This window comes from Microtus pennsylvanicus, chromosome 22 (assembly GCF_037038515.1).
Source record: "Microtus pennsylvanicus isolate mMicPen1 chromosome 22, mMicPen1.hap1, whole genome shotgun sequence".
NCBI lineage: Eukaryota > Metazoa > Chordata > Mammalia > Rodentia > Cricetidae > Microtus > Microtus pennsylvanicus.
Genome location: NC_134600.1, coordinates 21051868 through 21072124, shown reverse-complemented (window position 1 = coordinate 21072124; position 20257 = coordinate 21051868). Strand labels below are relative to the sequence as shown.

General features: G+C 37.3%; 1 protein-coding gene across 3 annotated transcripts in view; it reads left to right on the top strand.

Moving 5' to 3' along the window:
- Yes1 (YES proto-oncogene 1, Src family tyrosine kinase) overlaps positions 1-20257 on the top strand; it is a 71700-nt gene that overhangs the window by 42194 nt on the left and 9249 nt on the right. For all 3 annotated transcript variants that reach the window (XM_075955969.1, XM_075955970.1, XM_075955968.1), the window contains exons 4-11: positions 1928-2026; positions 3317-3420; positions 3505-3654; positions 5249-5404; positions 5616-5795; positions 9537-9613; positions 10786-10939; positions 14289-14420. In XM_075955969.1, coding sequence (XP_075812084.1) covers positions 1928-2026; positions 3317-3420; positions 3505-3654; positions 5249-5404; positions 5616-5795; positions 9537-9613; positions 10786-10939; positions 14289-14420 — 1052 coding nt within the window. The remainder of the gene's footprint in view (positions 1-1927; positions 2027-3316; positions 3421-3504; positions 3655-5248; positions 5405-5615; positions 5796-9536; positions 9614-10785; positions 10940-14288; positions 14421-20257) is intronic.

Below are 20257 nucleotides of genomic sequence, written 5' to 3'. Positions count from 1 at the left end.
TCTCATTCTTTTAGACCAATGATTTTCAGCTTGGGCAGAATCACACAGAAGGTATTTAGCAGTGTCTGGAGATACTTTTGTTTGTCACAGTCAGGGAGAGTGTGGCAACTGTCATCTTGTATCTGCTAGGGATATTGGTAAAATTATGCTATGTACATGACAAAAGATTCATCAAATATGAAGTGTCAGAGTGTTAGTACCATTATAATTGCTGTCCCTGCTCCAGAATCAGTTCTTGACCTTACGGACTGCTGTTTGTCTTACACTTAGTAATGCTCAGTGAATGACTCAGGGAGTTCTTAGGAAGGTCAAATACAAAGTTTTAATAAGAAAGAATCATCACAGGTTCTAGGCCAACTAGGGCTACATAGTAAGACTTTGTATATATATATATATATATATGAGAAAAAGATTTAATGTATTCTAGGGCTCCACTAATCAATGTATTTGTTTGCAAATAGTTAAATTATCAAAAGTTTTCTTAATTTATTCTTTAGAGATTAAATTCACTTTGAACTTTTATAAAAGTTTCAGTTCAGACAATACATGTAATCTTCAGTAGTGAATCTCACACACACATCTTGTTAGAGATACTTTCATAGGAATTTTGGAAAAGCCAAGGTTAATATATATTCTAAACAATATGCAGCCTCATATTTTGAAATATAATATTAGTTTTGCTGATGTTTGGATATCAGTTTTTGAATAACATTTTAGAACCATACGTGTTTGTTTTACTTGAATCAGGTCTTGCTATATGGCCCAGTCTGTTCTGCCCCCACCTCCTGGGTGTTGGATCATAGGCTTATGCCACCACCACTAGAACTTCAGCTTTTTTTTAAAGTTTTGCCTATTGTGAGAGAGACAGGCAAAGAAATATTTTTATTTATTGGGAGAGAGACAGACAAAGGAATAGTTGTACTTATTGTGAGAGAAACACACTCCACACACAGTGTGGGTATGTACATGTATCATGGCATTTATATGGAGGTCAGAAGACAACTTTTAGAAATAGGTTCTCTGTCGTTCTCTCCCCCAGCCCTGTAGGATTGGGGATCACTTAGATTCTTAGATTTGGCAACAAGTGCCTTTACCCACTAAGCCATTTCACCAGCTCCAGAAACTCAATTTTGATTGTCAAGTTTGCGTATAAGAATAGTAAGACCTTTGATTGTATTTTTAAGGTGACTTTTATAAATGTTAGAATTTTATTTCTTATTAAAATAAAGCATTTGGTATCAAAAACAAAAAAATTAGCATGACATAGACTAAAATGTAGGTGAACCTTAATATGATATGTGTGTAGGCACATATATGGAGCCTAGAGGACAACTTGGTGTAGTTGATTCTCCCCTTCCTCTTTTACACTGACTCTGGGCATTGAATTTAGGTCATTAGCTTGCGTGGCAAGTGCCTTCACCTGCTGAACTATCTTACCAGCCCAGGGTTTTTATGATAGCAAAATGTTCTAAAATGTATTATTTTGATAACTTTACAATTCTGAATATATTAAAGTCCTTAAATGTTATCTTTTAAATGTGAGAGGTGTATATAGCATACAAATAAAATCTTGAACTTCTAAAATTTTATTTAAAATTTAGTAAATTTCTTTATTCAGCATAGTTTATTAGCCTTAGTTGAAAGAATTCACATGAAAAAGGTAAGTAGAATTCAAGTGTACAGTATTTAAGGGTTTTCTGTTATTACTGTTGGTTTACAGCAACAGTTGTGCTTTTGCGTGGTCTTAATTCCCTTAATCATCTAACCAGCTTTTAAAAATAGTGTTTTTTGAGCTCAGCTCTTTGTGTATTAATCCAAGAAAAACTCCAGATTAAATACGGAAGTGGTTTCTGTTATTTGCATGAGATAAGAATTATACCTTGGGTAAGTGTCTGCATTATAGTGATTGTTGTTTTTTGTGTTGCAGGGAAGGAGACTGGTGGGAAGCAAGATCAATTGCTACCGGAAAGAATGGTTATATCCCTAGCAATTATGTAGCACCTGCAGATTCCATTCAGGCAGAAGAGTATGATGCTACTTCATATTTTATTAATTAATGCACATTCTTCTTAACACAACTTATACACTATTATATTCTAGTCTTAATACAGCTAATGTATCTTATTAATAAGTGCTTTTAAGAATGATTAATATATCTACTCAGACACACAATAAGCAAATCTTTATTAATCATTTTACATTGTATTCTCTTTCCTTTATTTTCCCGTTTATTTTTAAAACTCATATTTTTGCACTCCATAGGCCAGAATGATGCATTTGTGTTGCTTGTTTTTACTGATACAAATCATCACATCAGTGTTCTTTTTCTACTATGACTTTTTTTTTTTACTTTGTTTGGTTCTTTGTCTTCAGTATTCTGTGAACTTTCCCACAGTAATAACTGTCATTTTTTTTTTGTCACTAAGCTTTATTAAATCAAACCCACGCATATTTGGAGTTTCCTATGATTTTGGTATGATCTGCTTGCAGCATTTTACTGAATACAGGTGATCATATTTGTTTCTAAAGAATTAATTCCCCTCACTGACATATTTTCAGGTGATCATATTTGTTTCTAAAGAATTAATTCCCCTCACTGACATATTTTCAGGTGATCATATTTGTTTCTAAAGAATTAATTCCCCTCACTGACATATTTTCAGGTGATCATATTTGTTTCTAAAAAATTAATTCCCCTCACTGACAGATTTTCAGGTGATCATATTTGTTTCTAAAGAATTAATTCCCCTCACTGACATATTTTTCTGTTTGCATTTTTGTCTTTCCTTCTCTATTTACTGATTTTCTGGTTGGTAAGGGGAATTTAGAGACATGGTGAGAGTAGTTAGTAGCATGTTTCCAGTTTTGTTTGTTTGTTTTGCTTTTTGATTCTTTGTTTTTTCATTTTTTGAGACAGGGTTTCTCTTTTTAGCCCTGGCTGTCCTGAAACTCACTTTGTAGACCAGGCTAGACTCATAGAGATCTGTCTGCCTCTGCCTCCTAAATGCTGGGATTAAAGGCATTCACCACTACTGCCTGGGTCACAGTTAATATTTTTATACTTGAGCTAACATTAATACTTTGTTTGCTTATTTCTTTTTTAAGACAGGGTTTCTCTGTGTAGCCCTGACAGTCCTGGAACTCACTCTGAAGGTCAGGCTCCCATCAAACTCACAGAGATCCTCCTGTATCTGCCTGGAATTAGGGGAGTGCGCTGCCACTGCCAGGCTATTGCACTCCATTCTTATTGATGCATGTATGTAATTTTTTTGATCCTCATACCTTTTATCTCAAAACATCATTAATTTTTTTTCAGATGGTATTTTGGAAAAATGGGGAGAAAAGATGCTGAAAGATTACTTCTGAATCCTGGGAATCAGCGAGGTATATTCTTAGTCAGAGAAAGTGAAACCACTAAAGGTATGAACATTTTATTAATATGTGCACAACATGCATTAGGCATAGGTTGAGGAAGCTGGAGTGAACATGTTCCTCTCCCCCCAGGCGCCTATTCCCTCTCGATTCGTGACTGGGATGAGGTAAGGGGTGACAATGTGAAGCATTACAAAATCAGGAAACTTGACAACGGTGGATACTACATCACGACCAGAGCTCCGTTTGATACTTTACAGAAACTGGTGAAGCACTACACAGGTAGGTGAGCACTCCAGGGGTAGGAATTAATCCCTTACATTCTATTTTGTGAGGACAATTCTTTATCTTTCTTAAGCTTTAGTATGCTCATTTATATTTACACACAGTCAATCACCAATAGATGTTGATGTTCTGGGTTGAATTTTTTTGGAAAAGTATTTATTTAGTGTTCGTGCATGTTAATGTGTGTATGTGCACACTCATGCTATGATGCTGTGATACATGGTGTGAAGGTCAGGGAACAACTTAGGGACTCACTTCTCTTTTCTTATCCTCTGGGTCCTGGAGATTCAATTTAAGCTGTCAGGGTTGGCCACGAGTACCAACTGAGCCATCTTGCTGGTGCTGTGCTCTAGTTCCAAAATGAGGAACAAGAGTCACATGTGACCCAGGTAACATAGCAGGACCATGAATTGAGCTATTGGATAGCATGCTCAAATCAGGCTGTAATTGGAATCCTTATGCCTTATTGGCAAAGTGTTTGCATTGGAGTTCTAGATCATAATGTATAAATGCTAAGATTGATTGTGATAATAAATTATAGAACATGATAGCAAATATTTATGTATATTAAAGAGCTAAAATTAAACTTGTAATATAAAAAAGCTATCTCAGAGCTAAGATTATAGCTTGGTGGTAAAGTGCTTACTAGCATGTGCCATGTTTCCCTCGCCAGCACTTCAAAAAAGAAAAGGAAAGGAATAGAGTCAAAAGCTCTCAGATATCTTTATTGATTTTATTTTGTAGAAGCTGAATCTTTGAAGGCTTTCTAAAATAAAAACCCTACAAAACCCAGTTTGAACATGCTATTTCTTTCTTTTTGGTGTTTGAAACAGGGTTTCTCTGTGTAGCTTTGGCTGGCCTGGAACTCACTTTGTAGTAAACCAGGCTGGCCTTGAACTCACATAGCTCCACCTGCCTCTGCCTCCTGAATTCTGGGATTAAAGGTGTGCATCAACACTGCCCAGCTGAAGGTGTTATTTCTTATCCAAGCAAATGAACCTATAGGAAATATAGACATTTTTGTCTTTTCAAGGACCTTTGAAAAGTATTCTGTTTTGCGGTCTTGTGTCTTTGGAGCCTGTCCTAGAACTAGCTCTTGAACTAGAACTAGAACAAGGCCAGGTTAGCCTTGAACTCACAGAGATCCACCTGCCTCTGCCTCCTTAAGGCTGGGATTAAAGGCATGCGCCACCACTGCCTGGCCACTTGTATCTACTTCTTATAGAAAGCTTCTTGTTGTATATGTAGCTTTAGAGTAAAGCTGATAGGAGCTGATCAGAGGTTTTAATTCAATAATTTAAGCTTTTTTAAAAAACCAAATAATAAGCCAGGTATGGTGGCATACCCTTTAATCCTAGAAGAAGAGAAATCACTAAGTTCAAAGCCAGCTTGGTCTACATAGTAAGTTCCAAGCTAGTCAGGACCACCTACTAAGATCTTGTCTAAAAAACTAATTAAATAATCAATTATGTGTGTGTATGTATGTATATTTGTGCATATATGCAAATATATACACATATGTATATACACACACTAATTGTCTTGACTTTGAAAGTAATTCATTTACAGTGTACCCTTTTCATTTACCTAGAACATGCTGATGGTTTATGTCACAAGTTAACAACTGTGTGTCCAACTGTGAAACCCCAGACTCAAGGTCTAGCAAAAGATGCTTGGGAAATCCCTCGAGAATCTTTGCGACTGGAGGTTAAACTGGGTCAAGGATGCTTTGGTGAAGTGTGGATGGGTAAGAAACCTGAGCTTTGTTGTTACTTCATTTGGTTATTGTGAAACCATAAATTAAAATAGCAAAATATGATAAAATATGTATAGTATGTATTTAATTATATGTTGGATAACTGTTATTGTTGATTGAATTTTGGTCTAAAATCCCTTGAAATACAGACTCAGATAAAGAATTACAGATACTGAAAGAGTAAAATAAATTGTTTTCCTAGGAACATGGAATGGAACCACAAAGGTAGCAATCAAAACCCTAAAGCCAGGTACAATGATGCCAGAAGCTTTCCTTCAAGAAGCTCAGATAATGAAAAAATTAAGACATGATAAACTTGTTCCATTGTATGCAGTTGTTTCCGAAGAGCCAATTTATATTGTCACCGAGTTTATGGCAAAAGGTATGTACATATGAGTTGTGTTTTACATGGTTCTATTGCAATTAAACGACTTTATTTCTGTTCTTTCTTAGATTAAAAAAAATCATACAATATATTTTGCTCATATTCTTTCCCAGATACCCACTCAGCCCAGTCAGCCACCCAACTTTATATTCTTTCTCTTAAAAAAAAAAAAAAGAAAACACAAAAAAATATCCAAAACAAAATTAAAACAAGACCATGGGGTCTGTTTTTTGTTGGCCAGTTATTCTGGGCATGCAGCCTTCCTTGGGGTGTGGTTGATATACCCATTGTCTCTCCGTTGGAAAACAAACAAACAAACAAAAAAGAACAACAACTGATTTTTCCCTTTCCCTGAAGCTGTCAATTGCGAATAGGGTCTTGGTAAGGAGTTGGATTTTGTGCCCACTTTGTTGGGAACTTGTCTGGTTTGAACTTGTGTCATAGTCTTTGGGAGTTCATATGTGCATCAGACCTGCTGTGTCTGGAAAATACTGTTATTGTGGAGTCACCCACCACCTCTGGCTCTCGCATAGATCTCTGAGCCTTGAGGGGAGGGCTTTGATAATAATTAGGGTGTGATCCCATTTAGACCTCAGTGTTTCAGTCTCTTACTCTCTGTATTTTGTCTAGTTGTGATCCATCTACTGCAAGAAGTCTTCTCTCTGGTGAGACTCAGTGATACACTTTTCTGTGTGGGAATAGCAGTATGTTGGTAGGAGTCCTTTTGCTTTGTTCATTTAACACAATAATTGGAGATTTTCTCTGGGGTCTATGATCTGCCTCTCAGAGGTATGGGTTCCATCTCATGAAGTGAGCTTTTTAAGTCCAACCAGAAGATGGATGGTTACTCCTGGAATAGTCATGCCCCATTGCACCAGGGAGTATACCTGGCTGGCTGATTGCTAATGTAGCTCACAGAATACACGTTTGTCCTTTAAAATTATGTTTATTTATGTATTTTGCATGCATATATGTATGGGCGTCGTGACACATATGTGAAAGTCAAAGTATAGCTTGACGGAGTCGACCGTTTTCTTCTACCATTCAGGTCTTGGGGATTAAACTCAGGTTACCAGTCTTGGCAGCAGACATCTTTCTTTACCCACTGAACCCTCTTGCAGGCCCTCTATACATACAGATTTTTGTCATAGTACTTTCTAACTTAAGATTTTTTTCTGTAGACTTTTAAAAGAGGAAATGTTAGTTTTTTTTTTTTAATGGAATAGTGGTTTTTTTTTCTAGTTCTCCCAGAGGACCTTATGAAACTATAAAGAAAAATTAGAGTGCATCTTTTGAAAGTAGATTTAAGTAAAGGAAATGTAATTACTAGGGCAGTCAAAAAGTAGACAAATTGAATTAAAGTGTTAAACTGTAGAAGGCAAAGATATTGAAGGGAATCATTTTTATCTCATTTTACATAAACACAGTTCTTAACACACTGGCCTTGCAGAGGCTGTTCTCCCTTACTATCAATTGAAATTTCTCATCCTTCCCACCTTATAAGAGCACAGGTGAGCTCTTATTTAACGGTGGCGGCGTGTTAGAGTCAGGGGCAAAACGAGGCAAGGTTGATGCTCTTCCCTCTTTATATCTATGCTAATGATGCTGTAGAAAAGGAGCCAGTAAGTGATTAAATGATGCTGATTAGTCTGAATCTACCTATTTTTAATTGGATCTATTTTAAAATTTTTATTTTTGTACTATGTTTTGTTGTTGTTTGTTTTTGTTTTTTTGAGACAGGGTTCTCTGTGTAACCCTGGCTGTCAAGGAACTCAGTCTGTAGATCAGGTTGGCCTTGAACTCAGAGATCCACCTGCCTCTACTTCCCAAGTGCTCCAATTAAAAGCATGTACCACCACTGCCTGACTTATTTTTATTTTTTTGAATCAGACTAATTAAGTTACTATTATGTCACCTTCTCTAGTAGTTCATGTTGGCTGATAATGTAGTTCCTACTAATGGTGATAGAGAAACAAAAATCTCTCTAAAAGGACTACAGGAGGAAGAAAAATCTCTCTAAAAGGACTAAAACCAATAACCTATTAATTGATAGCTAAAATATACCTAAAGTTCCAAAGTATATGTCTTCTTTGGAAGGCATTTAGGCTGCAAACAACTGCTACCTATGGCATTTGAATGAGTGCATTAAATGAATTAGAAGAGGAAGTGAGAAAAGGAAAAGAAAAATTTAAATCAAGATATTGGTAGCATGAAAAAAACAAATGGAGGTAAGACTAATGGAGCATCCATATAGTTCAATATAGCAGTCTTTTAAAATTTAGAGAAAATGCTAGAATTCCGTGTTGTTAGATAATTTGGTTAAGATTATTTCTAGGCAAGAGATTTCAAATATCAAATAATAAAAGTTTCTGGGTTTAAAACATAATAATTCCTCAGTCATTAATATTTAGTTGCTTAACAATAAACCTTGTTAGTCCTTTAAAACTTATTGTCTCATGTGCTTTATCAGAAACCTATTGTTGCAAACAGATTTTCTTGTTGTTCTTAATTTCCGTATGTGGTTTTTTCCTACTATTGTGCTGACAACCAAGCCCAGGGTCTTGTACATTCTAAGAACACACTCTACCACTGAGCTTTGTTGGCCCCAGCCCTGCACATGAGTTTTCATATTATTCTCATCCTTCAGAATTTGTTTCTTCTATTTGTGGGGTCCCACTGTGAACCCCAGCGCAGAATTGAGCCAGCCGCCCTCACGACTGGCCCTGGCTGAGGTGGGGGGGCGTTCACAGCTCATAAGTTGGATCTCCCCCCTTGCTCCCCTTCAGCACTATCTTGGCTGGGAGTAGTCTTCACCGGCTTTGCGATGTCACCTTTTTTGAATTTTGCACCTTTTTCTAACTGTCACGCTTTTGGCATAGCTGCAGGTTCTAGGCGCCAACTGCGCCCCAAAAGAAAAAAATAAATAAATAAAAACAATAAAAATAAAAAAAATAAACTGTCACTTTTTTTTGTGTGCTAACTTGGCCACTCCGGCCTTCTATATGCTCATGCTCGATTCAACCCACATCTGTCTTTACCAGTTCTACCAATTATATTTTCCTGATCTAATGTAGAATCCATGCTCAAGCCCAGCATTCAATTGCCATCTCTCTTTTGTGTCTTTTAATCTGAAATTCTCAGCCTTTCTTATGAAAATGAGTATTTTTGTTGTTTTGTTTTTATAAAAATGTGTCTTGTTTTGGGTTTATCTGATGTTGTATGCTTTTAACTCATAGTAGAGAGAATAACCAGACCTCCCTTTAAACCTTCCACTTTGCTGAGTTCATCATACTTTACTATGCCCTAGTGCCATCTCCTGACACCAGGAGCTGCTCATCACACCATCATGAGCTGCTTGTAATTGTAACTACTCCGTTATCTTCTCAGTTGGCTGTATACTAGCCTCAAACTGACTTTTAAAATATATAGCTGTCTTTTTTTTGTCACAGAATCTTGATCAAAGTGTGTAGGGGCAATGACTAAAGTGGTGATGTTTTCTGTCAGAATGGGAAGTGGTACTTTGTCCCTTTAAAATCTGTAATCAAGAGAAGTTTTAAACTTTCAGTTTGAGGCTCCACTAGAGTCTTTGATACTTCCAAAAGTGTCCAAAATACATAAAAAAAAAAACACTGAGAAGTTTTTCTGGTTTGATGATTTGTTTAAGGTATTGAAGACTATTTGTTTCTATTTTAAAGTAATGTTCACATTTTCCCCTGGATACCTTTCTGTCTCTTACAGGGAGCTTGTTAGATTTCCTTAAAGAAGGAGATGGAAAATATTTGAAACTTCCACAGCTGGTCGATATGGCTGCTCAGGTAGTTGCATATATATATGTATCAATTTGAATTAAAAGCATATGTTTAAAATGCAGAAAAATCTTAGCATAATATTAAAATTTGTGCAGTGAAATACTGCAGTTTTAGAAGAAGAGAGAAGGTTAGAGGTAGTTCAGTGTGAGCCCTTAAGTATACTGCAGCTCTTGTGGTTGCCCAGTATCATATGACCTTTGACATAGAGCTTCCACAAATACAAAGTCTGTATTTACATTTCAGCAGATAAATTTAAGAAAATTAAGACAGGCTGAGTGATGGTAGCACATGCTTTTAATAGCAGCATTCAGGGCGTAGAGGCAGGTGTTTGAGTTCCAGGATAGCCAGGACTACACAGAGAAACCCTGTCTCAAATAAATAAATAGAAAAAAATTAAGATGGATATGGGTTATTCCAAAATTTAAAACCTGAAAGTATATGCTATTTTTTTGTTTGTCTAAGATAAGTTTATGTGCTTGCTTCTGTAGCTCTTACCTGTTAGTGAAAGTCATTTGATAATGCCAGCAAATTTCAGAGGAGACAGGAATATACCAGACTATACATTCAAGGCTCTTAGGCACTTTCTTTTGGAAAAATGGCAAGCCTTTTTAATAAAATAGTTAGATAAATGGCATGGGCTTTGTGAGCTATATACAAACCCTATTGGGCCTCATTAGTTATACAGCCCTTTAAATGTAAAAGCCATATTTTTTTAACACTTCTCAAGTCATATGAAAACAGGCTGTGGGTACATCTGACTTACAAGCTATAGTTTGTTCATACTTCAGGACCTTAGATTGTGTCTGGTATGGACTGTGTGAGTTTTTGTCCAGAGACTCCAGACTCCATCCTCTTGTGATAGATTTCTTCTGACCATTGACAAGAAGACAATAGGACATTGTGCTGGTCATGTGACTGGATGTACTCTGGGCATAAAATATTGATCTTCAAAATATGTGTTGATTGATTTTTACTTGCAGTATTTGGGATATAAAGATTAATCATTTTTTAAAAATTAAGTTTTGTTCTATTGTCTTCTGGATTGTATCTGTTACTGTAATTTTTTTTGAGATACCTAATTCTTCAACAGTCCCTTTAACCAAAAGTATCCTCCCTTTGCATCATATATTTTGCATCTTTTTTTATATTTCGCATCTTATTGTGCTTCCTCTCTTAAGATTGCTGATGGTATGGCGTATATTGAAAGAATGAACTATATTCACCGAGATCTCCGAGCTGCTAATATTCTTGTAGGAGAAAATCTTGTATGCAAAATAGCAGATTTTGGCTTAGCAAGATTAATTGAAGACAATGAGTACACAGCAAGACAAGGTAAAATAACATACATAGATGCTAATACCCTATGCTTGTTTTACTTAACACCTAGGACTTTATGCAATACCAATAATTCTAGTGGATAACGAGGTTCCTGCCTACCTGGGCTGTCAAAGCACATCAGGGTAGGATGTGGATGCAAGAGCCTTTTGTAAGAAACAGGGCACAGCTAGATACTGTCTTTTTGCTCAGCATGTAACATGCATTTTCATGTGGACCTGGCATGAAACCATCGGTAGACTAAGTGCTTCTGTGTGAGCATTTCCCATGTAGCAAAGCTGCTCCATCTATGAAATCTGTTGGCGATCAACAGGATTTGGGGGGATAGGAGTTTAGGAAAATGGCTCAGCTGGTAAAAAAAACACTTGGAAAGCCAAGCCTGGTGGCCTGTTTGACCCCTGGAACCCATGTCATAAAGTTGGATGTCGTAGTCTGCACCCTTAATCCCAGCACTCCTGTAGGGAGACATGGAACATGAAGGCAGAAGGCTCACTCAGAAGTTAGCAGGCCAGCTAACCAGGAGTAGATAATACAGTAGCAAAAATGAGAGCCCCAGTCTTGACAAGGCACTTTTTCAGGTGATAGTGGCACACACCTTTAATCCCAGCTCTTGGTAGGCGGAGGCAGGTGGGTCTTTGTGAGTTCAAGGCCAGCCTGATCTACAGAGCAAGTTCTAGGACTTGCTCCAAAGCTACAGTGAAACCCTGTCTTGGAAGAGAGAGAGAGAGAGAAGAGAGAGAGAGAGAGAGAGAGAGAGAGAGAGAGAGAGAGAGAGAGAGAGAGAGAGACTTCTAGATTGCTTCAGAGGACTCAGAACCATTGATATTATTCATACAATTATATACAATAAATAATACTTTGGCTGTTTAATAGCTAATTCCTAAAGAAGAACTTGACGAGATACTTTTGTGTTATAAATATAGCAGATAAAATGTCCTTGGTACTTCCTTTAGGATGGCAGCAGTAAATTTTATTTATTCTTTGTGTTTTCATGTGTGTTTGTGTTTGGGAGTACAGACACACACATGACACAGCAACACCCAAAGGTCAGAGGATAACTTTGGGTATTACTCTCCCATCTTGAGATTGGGTTCTTGTTTCCCAGGATAAGTACCAGGTTTAGCTGCCTGCAAAAGCCCTGACATTTTTCTGTTTCCATTTACCTTTTCACTGTAAAAGCACTGGAGTCATAGACACAAGTTACATGGGTTCTGGAAATCAAAACTCAGATTCATAGGGGCAGCAAGCACTTAACGCACTGAGCTATCGCCCTTGTCCCAGATAAATGTTTTCTCATTTTTTTTAAAACAAACTTGGTAAGTTGTTATTTAAACTATTTTCTTAGATTGGAGGTGGTTCCCAATTAAACATTATCTCTTCCTACTCCAAGGAGACATCAGCAATGTCTAGAAACATTTTTGGTTTTCTAATTTGAGGGCTACTGTCAGCATCTGATGGGTAGAGGCTAAGATACTGATAATCATGCTGTAACATACAACGTAATTATCACGCATTCACAAAGTAATTCCATCCCAGAATAGTTAGCATTGCCAAAGTAGAAAGCCCGTGATTTAGCTACAGTTTAAAAAAAAAAAAAGTTTTATTTTATGTGTGGGGGTCTTTTGCTTGCATGTAGTACCTATGGAGACCAGAAGAGGGTGTCATATTCCCTAGAACTGGAGTGAGAGATGTTAACTGCTGAGTCACCTCACCATCCTTCCACTTCTTTTCTGTCTCTGCCTCTATATATACTTACCTCTAACTAGTCATACATTCTTGTAGTCCTTACTTAGAAAATCCTAACCATTTGTTAAAGGCTAAATTTATCTGCCACTCTTTAATGAAGCCTTGTTATTGTAAAAGTTGAACTGTTTTCATACTTAAGAACTACTTTAAAACATATATATATATATATATATATATATATATATATATATATATATATATATACACACACACACACACACGTATATAATCACTTTGAGTATATACAGCACTTAAAATTTTACTAGCATAAATACACAAATTATATTAATTAGCAAAATGCTTGTATATTAAAGTCATAGACTAAATATTTTTATAAGTTAACATATATTTTAAACATGGTAACACAAGGGATGGTACAATGGCTCAGCTGACAAATGTGCTAGTTACTCAAACCTGGTGACCTGAGTTTGTTTGATGGAACCCTTAAAGGTAGAAAGATAGATCCACTCCACAGAGTTGTTCTCTGACCTCTATACAAGTGCCAAGGCACATGAGAATGCACACAAACACACAATAAAAAATGTGGTAGCACAATAAAAGCTTCTGTAAAGATAGCACAGAAGTATAGAAAAGATTATGAGCCAGTAGCCATTAGTCTTCAACCATAAATGGCTACAGCCTCTGGACATCAAGTGAATTTAAAGTTGTATATTTTATAATAGTGTAGTGTCTCGTGTCTCTAAACCTAGCAGTTGGAAAATTAGAGGCAGAAGGATCAGAAGTTCATGGTCATTCTCTAATAGATAGCATGTTAGAGACCAACTGACCCTCTCTTAAGAGGCCATACAGAGGGAGAGAGGGATGCACGTATGAAGTTTAGTCTGCGTTTATTACTTATTTTACATATACAGACACACATAAGTTTTAGTATTTGTTCATTACTTATTTTACATATACAGACACACACATGAAGTTTTAATCTTTGTTCATTACTTATTTTACATATACAGACACACACATGAAGTTTTAATCTTTGTTCATTACTTTTTTTACATATACAGACACACACAAAACAGCAGCAGATTGAGCAAAAGTTTGTAATCCTAGTTTGCAGGAGGCTGACATAGGATTGTAAGAATTTTTTTCTTTCAAGACAGGGTTTCTCTGTGTATCCCTGACTGTACTGGAACTTGCTTTGTAGATTACGCTGCTCTTGAACTCAGAGATCACCTGCCTCTGCTTCCTGTGTACTGGGATTAAAGTATGCACTATCATGCCTTAAATTATGAGAATTTAAGACTAGCCTAAGATAAATACAGCAAGATCAGAATCCCATGTGCTCTTCCTCCATGTTTCCAATGTTATAATCCATGTTTTTGTCTTATTAAACCTTCTACTGCTGTCTTATTGAATCATGTTCTATTCCCACTAGCAATGTTGTATATCATTAAATATAAGAAAAAAAACAGATTTAACATAAAAATTTAAAGTCGATGAAATTTTCCACATATTTTCTATGTTTGAAGACTTAAACTTATGACACCAAAAATTGGGATATTGATAGAGATTAGACTTTTGACCTTACATTTACACAAATAGGCTCCTTTAAAACATTTAACATTGCCAACATTATTTTTAGGTGCAAAATTTCCAATCAAATGGACAGCGCCTGAGGCTGCCTTGTATGGTCGGTTTACTATAAAGTCAGATGTGTGGTCATTTGGAATACTACAGACAGAATTGGTAACAAAGGGGAGAGTACCATATCCAGGTAAGCTTCTGTTTTTCTAATTTTTTCGTTATCTCAACATAGACTTTAATGAGGGGTACACTTAGCAAACATGTAAGGGAGAGAGACTATTTCTTCTTTCCTACCCCTTTATTTTGGCACTGGATATGTAGCAATTCATGAGGTCTGGAATCCTTGAGCAAGCACAGGAGATGTGTCCTACATTCACTTCAGTTTTCTCCTCTAAGATGTTTTCCAAAAACGCCTTTTATATCTGTTCTCTCACATCAGAAGCATATCTTAAATATGCTAGGTTATATCTGCCCCCCCCAAGTAATTCTTTTCTAGAAGTGTGATATTCTAGACTCAAAAGATTGTTTTGAGAAGCATTGTACCCTCTTTAGTAATAAGAGGAAAAAACAAACTATTTTACTCTCAAAATTAAGATATTGATACAGGTTTTTGGGAGCCAGAAGAAATTTTAGCCTAATTGTATTCCTGTGATGACATTTTGTTTGTGTTTTAATGAATAACGCTGGCCTAAAGGTCAGAGTGCAGAACTAAGCCACTAGAGGCCAAGCAGTGGTGGCACACACCTTTAATCCCAGGACTCAGGGAGACAGAGGCAGAGGGGTCTCTGTGAGTTCAAGGCCAGCCTTGGCTATACTAGATTGATCCAGTCTCAAAGAGAAATAGAGATAGGGAGTGTTGGCTCACTCCTTTAATCCCAGTACATGGAAGTCACATGCCTTTAATCCCAGTACTAGGGAGGTGGAGACAGGAAGGTATAACATAATTAATAAAAACCCAGAGACAGATATTGGGGTGTTGGACTCTAGACTGATAAGGAGTCGCCCCCAGAGATTATCTCACACACCACAGACGATACAAAAGCATGAGGATTTTATTAATTTTGTCATGACAGGGTTCCCTAGCATTCGGGAAGCCAAGGGACCTCTAATTGCTGGTAAAGTCTACTTTTAAAGGGACCACAGAAGCAAGGGGGGTTGTTCTTTGACTATTCTGATTGGCTTATTTGAAAGGGCTATTACCAATAATTGACTGGAGAGCTGTTGCCAGATCAGATGAGGTAAGAGGTCATTTTGACCCCGTTTCCCAGGGGACTGAATTAAAACATACGTATATGGGTAATTGTTCAGGAACTGAGTATGTGCGAGTGTAGCTGTTAGGTCCTTGGTTCCCAGGGGAGGAGGGGAAGCACTATGGCACAGAGGCTGAGAGGATTCAGAATTGTCAAAAATGGCTTCAGGATTGTCTTAAAGTCTTACAGGGGTTCTGCAAGGTCAGAAAAGCAAAACAGCCAGCCACTGGCTCCTACGATTTCTACCTGAAATGGTGATCCTGCCTCCAGGAATCTCAGAATGAGTCTGTGTCTGAGAACTGTCTTCTCACATTTCTGTTCCTCTCTGTGGCTGTAATTACCACTCAGTTTCTGTGGCAAACTAGTATGGCTCCTGGGATTAAAGGTGTGTGTCACCACTGCCTGGTCTGTAAATCTGACCAGTGAAGCTCTTTTACTCTCTGATCTTCAGACAATCTTTATTTATTAAAATACAAATGAAATATTAGTACATATGGCTGGACAGAAAGAGGAATATAAGGTAGGAGGAGATAAGAGCTCAGAGCAGTCTGGAGATACAGTCTTGATAAGTCAGTCAGTCAGAGCTTGCAGTATGAGACAGGACCGCCCTCTTGGTCTGAGAGTTCAGTAGAGGTAAAAGGTAGTCTCTTTAGTAACTGGCTGTTCTGCTTCTCTGATCTCTCACCTTTTACCCCCTAGTAGCTGACTCTGGGTTCTTAGTAAGAAAAATTAGAATTTTGCTACACACACACCTCTTTCCAACCATCCATAACACTCTTCTTTCTACCTCCCTAGTGCTGGGATTAAAGGCATGTGATCCCAAGTGCTGGTGTCACGTTTGTGTGAGCTGTTTCTTTTTTAGACAGAGTCAATCTCACGTAGCTCAGGGTGGCCTTGAACTCACAGAGATCCATCTGCCTGGGATTAAAGGTGTTTGCCATCACTGCCTAGCGTCTGACTATTCAGTGGCATTGCTCTGCCACCCTGATCTTCAGGCAAGCTTTATTTGTTAGGCTACAAACAAAATATCACTACAGTAGTATCTGCCCTGGAGTGCGGTTGATACACAAAGTGACACTCCATAGAGAAAACTGGTGTTTCTCTTTGTTTTCAGGTCTTCAGTTGAAAATACCTTATTGATTAGAGGTGGAATGCCCTCTCTACTTTTTCCTTTCAGGGTCCCCATCTGTCTTGAACCTGTGAAAATCTTGCATGTTACCTCAGTCTCTGAGTGCGTATGTGCATCAGTCCTATTGTGTCTGGAAGACCCTGTTTCCTTGGAGTCAACTATCTCCTCTAGCTTTTACAATTTTTTTTCTGTTGAATATTTTCTTTTTCTTTATTTTCCGTTTTAAATTTTATTTTATATTTCATCTACAGTTCTTCCATTCTCCCCCAGCTCCCTGGTTTATACAATCTTTCTTCTTCCTTTTCCACATCAATTCCTGAACCTTAAGGGGAGGGCTTTAATGAAGGCATCCCATTTAGGACTGAATTTTATAAAATATCTCAATCTCTGTACATTTTCCAGTTTTGGGACTCTGTTAATTCCAATGCAAGAAGAAATATCTCTTATATGGCCTAAGTGAGATGCTGATCTATGGGTATAGTACTATGTCATCAGATGACTATGTTCCTTTAGCCAAATAATAATAGAAGTTTTCCCCTTAGGCCAATGGCTTTTCTAGTCTTAGTTTCTTGGCCACTTTAATAGTGTCAGGTATGGGTTCCATCTCATAGAGTGTGCCTTAAATCCGCGCAAAAAGTGTTTATCCCCATAACATTGTGATACTGCTGCACCAGTGTGTCTTTCAGGCAGGTTGCAGTTGTAGGTAGTTGGGTGACATTGATGACTTTTCTCTTCTGGCACATGCAGAGTACCATCCAGCACCTTGAAAGTAGGGGTAAAGCTTCTAGTTAGGCACCAGATTCTCTGTATTCAATGTCATAAGTGTTTTCTTTAGCAATAGGCCCTTACCATCAGGTTGTAGAAGACAACCAATAGCCTTGGCAGTAGTAGCCTGTGATGTTTGGCAGTAGTGTTTCTATGGGACCCCTTTGGCCAACATCAATATTCCTGGCACTAGTGGTTTTACTTGGTAGTATAAATTGTTTAGTTGGGATACTCTCTCCCTAATATTCAGTGACTACTTAGTTTTTGTTTTGAAGACCGCAATTCCATATACCTACAGACACCTGATTTCTGACAAAGAAGCCAAAGTACATACTGGAGAAAAGGCAGCATCTCCAACAAATGGCACTGGTCAAACTGAATGACTCCATGTAGAAGAATCCAAATAAATCCATACATATCACCTTGTATAAAACTCCAGATGGATCAAGGATCTCAACAGAATATCAGATATCTTCAGTCTGAATATGAATAGAAAGTAGGGGGAAGGTTTGAACTCATTGGCACAGGAAAAGACTTCTAAATAGGGCAGCCATAGCATAACCACTAAGAACAAATAATAAATGGGATCTCATGAATCTGAAAAGCTTGTATACAGCAGGACACAATATTCCTTTTAATATATATATATTTGTTCTTCTTATACTACGTTCTCTCATGGCTTGAGTACTTTCCATCTGTGTTCTTGTCGTTTCTCACTTTAAACCTTAACAATACCTAAAACTGCCTTCCTCTCCTCACCACAATTTTGTGTGCCCCTTGTCTGACTCCGACTCTGCATCTTTCAATCTTTGTCTACTCTAGCTTTAACAAGATCTTTAATGTTTTGGTACGAACTTTGCCAGATCCTCATCCTCTTCATGAAACCCCTCTTAAATTTTACAGTCAAGCAGTATGAGTACTCCCTTGGGTTTATCTTATCCTTTGTCCTTCTTTTATTACTACTTAATCATAATGCTGGATAAAATCTAGTTCTATCCTCTCTGTATCGGCAAATATAGCCAGAGAGGTGAAAAACGATTATATTGAATCATTTCCCTTTGAAGTTTTACTCGTGGTGTACTTTTAGTTTGGCCACAATAGAAAATTTAATATCTACTATCTCACTTCAGACAATCACAGAATTAGATAGATACATAATACAGTTGTTTTTATGTTTCACAGCCACCAAGGAAGAATACCGGCTTTTTTTTTTTTATGACATCTATGTTAATAATATGTTTCTTCCTAACATTTTCTAAGTGCATGTAGAAGGAGCTGCAGGCCGCTTCCTGCCGCCCAGGTCCCGGCCGCCGTCTAGCTTTACCCAAAACAATTACACAGAAACTGTATTCATTTAAACACTGCCTAGCCCATTTAGCTCTAGCCTCTTATTCTCACATCTTGATTAACCCATTTCTAATAATCTGTGTAGCACCATGAGGTGGTAGCTTACCGGGAAAGATTCTAGCCTACATCCATCTTGGGTCGAAGAATCATGGCGTCTGACTCACTTTCCTTCCTCCCAGCATTCTGTTCTGTCTACTCCACCCACCTATGTTCTGACCTATCAGGCCAAGCAGTTTCTTTATTAATTAATCAAGGAAAGCAAAACATATAAAGAAGATACTCCTACATCAAGTGGGAATATTGATGAAGTCCAAATGAAGACATCAATTTTGTTTTGGGGAGTTTTTTTGTTTCTTGGTTTGTTTATTTATTTATTTTTTTTCTGAACAAAGGAGAAAGAAGTACAGGTGCTCCCAAAAAGGAAGCTCCTAAAAAAAATAACTCCAAAATTCTGCATTAAAAAAATCCCTTTAGGCCTTTTCCAGTAGGTTCTCCTAACCTACACCTATAGAGGTAAAGGCTATGGTAGGATATTTAACAGAAAACAGGCACTCAGGGTCTGAAAGCTGAGCTGAGCTAAAAGCAAAGAGTGTTAGAGAGTTCCTGCCTAGCCAAAATGAACATTCAGGAACATTTTAGGCTTTTTGTTGAGATCCTAAAAGGCAATGTGTCACAACTCTAGAGGTGGTGGATCCAAGGGGAATGGAGCCAGTACTAAAGGCTCATGTCAACTTTATTCAGCACCACAGACAGTTTGTACACTGTGGCTTAATAAAGGTCACATGAGTAAAGTTCTCATGAGTTCAAGCTATACAAAATTTCCATAGAGGCATGGTTTAAATATTTAATTCAATATAGCAGCAAGTGATAATGAGTTATCTGAAGTAAACTCACTCTTGTGCTACACCTTACAGGAGCAAACCCAGGAGTAGTACAAAAACATATTCCAAGAATAATTTTGTTTTTGAAGAAACTGAGGTCACAAGACTCTTGGTCTTATTTTGTGTTATCACAAGCACTCAGAATTCTCCTCACATAACTCCATTCCTGGACTATATTCTAACAGCAGTGCTCTAGTAGGAAAGGCAAAACTAAAGAAAACCTAAAGCCAAGTCTTGCCAAGTAAGAACTAGGTGATTTGACAGTACGTTTACTGTCAAAACAAAACAACAACAACAAAAAACAACCTAATGTCTTGAAGAAAAAGAAATAATCTATAATGTGTGATTCAGAATGTTAACATAAAGTGGATCTATGTTTTCTGTAAAAGAAAAATAAAGCTGCAATTATTTAGTGCAGTGGTTCTCAACCTTGCTAATGCAGTGACCCTTTAGTACAAGTTCCTCATGTCGTGGTGACCTTCAACCATAAAATTATTTTATTGCTACTTCATAACTATAATTTTGCTACTGTTGTGAATTTTAATATAAATATATGATACGTAGGATTTCTGATATGTGACCCCTATGAAAGGATCTGAGAACTGCTGATTTCGGGGTGGGGAGATGAGCCATATCTTAATTATTGTTCTATTAC